This window comes from Pogoniulus pusillus, chromosome 7 (assembly GCF_015220805.1).
Source record: "Pogoniulus pusillus isolate bPogPus1 chromosome 7, bPogPus1.pri, whole genome shotgun sequence".
NCBI classification, from domain to species: Eukaryota; Metazoa; Chordata; class Aves; order Piciformes; family Lybiidae; genus Pogoniulus; species Pogoniulus pusillus.
In genome coordinates this window covers 18997287-19003286 of record NC_087270.1, presented here as the reverse complement: position 1 = coordinate 19003286, position 6000 = coordinate 18997287, and the positions used below count along the sequence as shown (strand labels likewise).

Genomic DNA, 6000 nt, shown 5'->3' with positions numbered 1-6000 from the left:
GAATAAGGAGAATAAAAGGAGGCTGGGCTACTTTGCATTGAAGACCGGGGCGCTATTGAAAGCGCTTGAAAAGCGGCGTTGTTCGGCGAGGGTGCGCGCCGCAGCCGGCGCGGTATATTAGAGCGGGGCGGCGGCGGGCAGCAGCGGCGGCGCCTCCTCCTACTTCTCTCTTGGCCCTCCCCGTCCCGAAGCGAACGGCGGCGGCGGCGGCGGCCTGCAGGCGGGCGGGCAGCGCGGCGGCGACGGCGGCATGCGTGCGCCCCGGCGGGCAGCCGCGGCAGCGTGCTCCCTCGTCCTCCTGGCTCTGCTGGGGCTCTGGGCAAAGGTACGTACCTGGACACTGCGCGTCCTCCCGAGCTGCAGCCCTTCGGGGGCGGGAGGGGAGGGAAAGTTTCAGCCATCCTGAACTGGGTTCTAGGGTCCGCTGGACTGAGCGGGTTTTCTGAATTTTGCCGCTTTCCTGCCAACGCGGCGCCCGCAGCGGTAGCGGGAGAAGCCGAACCTGCAGCGGTGCATAAGGCGCTTTTGCAAAGCTTCCCCGGCGACGGCCGAGTTACGGCTAATTTCCTAGAGGAGACGGCAGAGGCAGAAGTTCACCTTACAGCAAGACTTAATTCACTGGAAATAAGAAGTACAATTACTGCAACTTTCAACTTTTCGAAATTACTTTTTTACCACTCCTCCTTTAAAAACAAACAAGCAACACACCACCCCAGCGTTAATTGCAGTCCCCTTGGAGTGGCTAATGAGCAAGGTCTGAATCTCAGCTGGGCAGCCTTGAGCGGGAGGCTGTTTTCCTCGTCTCAGCTGCACCTCGAAAAGGGCTGAGGGGTTGTGTTTCCAAGGTGCTTGAGTTGCATCGTTTGCCTAGGTTTGCCCGTGCAGATGTCTCTTGCCTTGGATTAGTTTTGACTGTGATAGAAGGCTTTCTCAATCATGCAGTGATTTTTTTGGAGTTGGCACTTAAGTACTTATTTAGTATTAATGGCATTATTTGGTTGGGATGATTTATGAGTCTTCCTTGTGGATGCCTGATAGGGAAAAGCTTGGAGTGGTTGTTTTTGTTTTATTAATATGGGTGTGCTTCTTCTCTATGCACACTGAAATGGCTTTCTCCGGTTTGCAGAGTTGTAGGTTGTGTTTGGGGAAAAAAAAGTGAGGTAACTGTCTGTCTTGTTTCTTTCTCCCCTCCCCCTTTTTTTTTTCTCCTGCGATTCTCTTTTGGGATTAACAGGTGACTCTAGCATCGGGACAGTTCGAGTTGGAGATCTTATCCATGCAAAATGTGAACGGAGAACTGCAAAATGGAAATTGCTGTGATGGCACTCGAAACCCAGGAGATAAAAAATGCAGCAGAGACGAGTGTGATACCTATTTTAAAGTTTGCCTGAAGGAGTATCAGTCGCGGGTCACTGCTGGTGGTCCTTGCAGCTTTGGATCCAAATCCACTCCTGTCATCGGAGGAAATACCTTCAATTTAAAGTACAGCCGGAATAATGAAAAGAACCGGATTGTTATTCCTTTCAGCTTCGCCTGGCCGGTGAGTTGCATGGCCTGCTCTGGCTCTGCTTCTGCTGGAAAGTCCTGTTTGAGATGGCTACAGTAAGCCAAGCTCTAACTTGAGCAAGGGAAGAGGGACCAGAACTGGGGAGGGAACAGGCATCTTGGCAAGAGCATCAGGAATCTGCAGCACAGAAAAGAGTAAAATGTGGTCGTGTTTGTGTTTCTGTTCCCTGGGGCTCACAATGCACAGCCTGTTAAATTTGAAAGTCAGATGTGCAATGACGGGGATCTAAATGGGTCAGGGAAGCAAACCCAGTATCTCCGCACTTTACAGTGTGAATAAGTCCCTTGAGATTGAAAAGGTCAGGAGTTCTTTTTTTTTTTTTCTTTTTCCCCCTCCCCACCCCCAGCTAGTGAAGTTTTGAGCTTATGCCAAAAAAGCAGTGAGTTAGGGGCTGTAGAGGGATCCCGTGTGAAAAGTGTGTGTCATAGCTGGCCTTCTTCCCTGGAGCATGTTTGGGAAGTCTTCGTGCTCCTCCCAAGGGGAAACCTTTCTGCACTGCTTGGTGTTGGTGGAAGCTTCTGTTGCTGCCCTGTGTGAACTAGTTGCCAACTTCCCTGGGCAGCTTGCTACGTTTTGAGGTACTTGTGAACTTCAGAAGCTGAAGACTGAGAAAACACTATCTTAGCTTTTGGTCCATTTCACTAACTTCTGCCCACAGCACACCTTTTCTTGGCTTCTTGCCTCTGTGGTCCAGAGATTCTGGCTTCCTTCTATTTGTGTGCAAATGTCAATGGCTTGAGGAGGTGGGGCTCTTTGCCCGGCTTTTTTCCAACGTTGTCAATTCTAGTAAATACTCATCAGCCTCATAGAGAGGTGAGATAGAGCTGAAACCTGCTTTGTTGTTCCTGTAATCTAAGCAAGTGTTCTTGTTGTTTCCAGGGGAGCTCGAGAGGGGTGAAGTTCTGATACAGTCAGGTCTGCAGAGAACTTCTCTGCTTGCTACACAGGCTGAGACAATGGCTGTCACCCAGGACAGGCCTGTAGATGCAGGCTCAAGGGCCAAAGTTCTGGACATATAAGGCTGCTATGGCCTGGAGTGGCAGAGGTACATTGTTTTGTGCCCTGCAGTGCCACGTGCAGACAAGCAAAAACTGAAGGTGCATTATCTGGAGGACTTTATGCATGTACAACAGTCTGTCTCTTTGGGGTGGCTGAGAACTCCTAAAATTTAAATTTAGAGATCACCTAAGAAACAAAATTGTTTTCCTGCCCCTCCCCTTCTCCAAAGGAGCTGAGCAGACAGTTTCCCACCGACTGCCCTGGGACATGTTGATGCTCAGCAGTTTTGAAAAATCCAGTCATCCTAACCTAGATGCCTAAGGTCATTTCTGTGAGGGAAGGAGGGCTCTTATGCGTGTGCAGGGGTGGGGCAAAGCTTGTCTGCTATCCTCTGTTGGTGAGGTGGAATGGGTAGAAGCAGGCACTTTCTGCTCCCCCCCCCCCCAAAGCTTGGCCTGGATGGATGGATTGCTGGCCGGGCCTGGACTTTAGTGGGGGGAAAGCCCACCCCCAAAAGTGTTCCTTGTCCATTTGTGTAGACGCTCACTTTGTAGTGCTACAGCCAAGTACTGCAGGCAACCATGTGTTCTTGAAACGTCCTGTGCTGCCTCCTACCTGCTTCCTCTGTCAGTTGTGACTTCTGGAGTATTGAGGACTGTAGAGGCATAAGGATGAAACCAAATCTGCATGTTTAAGGAGATAATATTACAAAGTACAATAGCTGAGTTAACAAAAGTCGTCTCTGTTAGAAGTACAAGTCCATCCTTTCTTCCTTTCTCATTTCTTTCTCTTTTTCTAATGTGAAATGAGATAAAACTGTTATCAAATATGCCATCAAAGGGATAAAGGGCTCTGTAAAAATCTGCGGTATTTGTAACTCTGCCAATGGCTGCAGTGCTTGTTTTGCAGATTTTTCAGAAAAGTCAGCTTCATCAGGGATTTTTTGTTTTTACTGGCTTCCTACCCTGCTTCCAGTCCTTTTGGGTGCCTTGAATCCAAAGATATGTCCCTGTATATACAAGTGATGTTAAAACTGAACGTGTTCCTCCTAACAACTCCTCTCTTCATAGGCTTAGAAAGTAAAATCTGTGCATAGAGGATCTTGGGGGAGGGGGATGGGGGACGGGATGGGACCCTGGGAGAAGTTTCTTAAGCTTGCCTGCATCTTACTAAAAGAAATGCTTCTATTGTCCTGTTGAATCTAATTGAGCACTGGAATCCTTGAGCAGCAGCAGCAAAACTCCAGCGCAGCCTTTGAAGTGTGTAAAACTTGACAGCTTCAGACACTCTGGGTCCTAAGACTCGGGGTTTTGGAATAAATTATTGCATATTCCCATGAAGAAGTACACTTTTTGAGCTCATGATGATAGTCTGTTTGCATTTACCAAGCCTGCTTCCCAGCTTTAAAGTCCACAGAACACATCTTTTATGCTGGCCATTGTAACTTTCCAATGGCATTTGAACAAAAGAATATCTAATGTGGCAAAGCTCTTATTTGTACCAAAATTGTGTACACAAATGATTTTAGGCATTTTGGAAGCTCTACAGATAAAGTAGTAAGCTTAATTAGTCAACTCAAATCTGATGCTGAAATTTTAGAAGTCAGTAAGATTTCTTTAGATGGGTAAATGCTGTCGACTTGAGTAAAAGCTTGAGACTAGCACTGCATTTACCAGTGTGGCTAATCATGAGGGTTGGCTTTGAATATACCCAACTGAAAGTACAGTAAAGGTAACAGTAGCGAGAATGAAATGTTAATCATTTTGCACTTGAAAATTCATGTTTAGTTTTTTGTGTTGTTCTGAGGGAGGCATTTATTGGATGTTCCAGCTCGAGTCAGTAACAATAAGAAGTCTTGTTGCCTTGACTACTTAAAAAAATAATTAGAATCTCTTCCCGTGTCAAGCTGCCCCCTTTGGCTGTTTGTGAAGAACAGTTAAATTTATTATAGGTCTTTATTCATCCGGTAGGAGAGGAAGAGGGAATGGTGTGCTTTAAAGGTATTGTTAAATTTGGCTTATAGTAGTAACACAGATTTAAGTGTCCCAGGTCTTATTAATAACTTAGGCAGTTTGCTCTTGTCAGTTTTGATACATACCCCTGTGAGTAATGGGCATGGATATGCCGGACCATAAATTAAAGTGATGGGAGGTTTGAGTAAGTTGCTAGGAAACAAGGCAGCAGACCAGCATAAAGCAGCTCCAGTGTATCAGAAAGCTGCCCCTGCAGTAGCTATCACTTCTTCAGGGGATGGGAACAATAGTGATGATGACTTAAAAACCATACAGCCTTGCTGCTAGCATTCATTTTGAGACTTCAGTCACTCTTGACAAACTTAGCTTATGAAAGCATATAGAAAAGCAAAGAACAAAAGAATTTCCATGTTCCACTTGTCAAAGTCTATTTCAACAAGTTTTGGTTTATGGTAGATACATGCTCTTCTCCAACATAAATCTCTTGCCTTTCTCAAAGAATCCAAAGTGTGATGTGTGCTATACCTTAAGGGAGCTGTGCATGAATTAAGCAAGCAAGGCTTAATGCTGAGCTTTACTTCTATGCGGAGAAAAATCTTTCAGGGTTTTGGCAAGACTGAATAAGAGGTCAAACTTGGCAGTTCCTTTTGGTATGCATAGCTCCAGTTTCAAATGTCTTGTTTATTCTGAAATTATGATCCTTGTAATTATTTAATATTGGGGCCAATTGCACCAACACACCAGGAAACTACTGAGGTGGAAAAACCCCTCCAGCATCTAAATGACTTCAGCATAAAATACAATTCAAAGGAGTTTTGAACCTCTTATTTTAACCTTATTGTAAAATAGTTAGTGCTTCCCCTTTTTAATGACAAATCATAGTGCTACTGGTTCCCGAAGACTTAAAATGTTTTCTGAGAAGGCATTGTTTTCTCTGGCTAGAAAGAGATAATGAAAGAGCTGTAGTGTTTTTTAAGTTTTATGACCTTTTCCCTCTGCCTTGACACAAGAGGCTTCCAAAATACTAATCTGCAGCTGATAGTAAAGTAACAGCCTCTTGAATCTGAGAGAAAAATACCACTTCATTCAGCTGCTCCTTTAAAAAAAACCCAAACAAACAAAAAACACCACCACTGCCACACACACAAAAAAAACCTAGTAGGCCACAGTCATAATACTAAAGCTGGGATTTTGATTCCCCACCCCTTCCCTCCAGTTACCTTTCTTAAACTTCACAGAAGAAAATGCTAGACGTTGTTTAAACTGTTCTGAAAGAAAAGTCACTTGGAGCATGGGCAGATCAGAAGAAATTTTGATATTAACAGAATGCATATTAGTCAAGTCAACACTGTGTCATTTATTGTTGATTTATAATTTAATAATAAATCTTAAGCACTCAAAACAGCAATGTTTTGTCTAGGATTACTATCCAAAACAGAGCTGAGAGTATAAAGTGACATC

The 6000-nt window shown here is 44.9% G+C and overlaps 1 protein-coding gene across 1 annotated transcript in view; it reads left to right on the top strand.

Moving 5' to 3' along the window:
• The first annotated feature begins 232 nt into the window (after positions 1-232).
• JAG1 (jagged canonical Notch ligand 1) overlaps positions 233-6000 on the top strand; it is a 35524-nt gene continuing 29756 nt past the window's right edge. Inside the window, exons 1-2 of the mRNA XM_064146138.1 lie at positions 233-325; positions 1235-1540. Coding sequence (XP_064002208.1) covers positions 251-325; positions 1235-1540 — 381 coding nt within the window. The 5' untranslated portion in view covers positions 233-250. The remainder of the gene's footprint in view (positions 326-1234; positions 1541-6000) is intronic.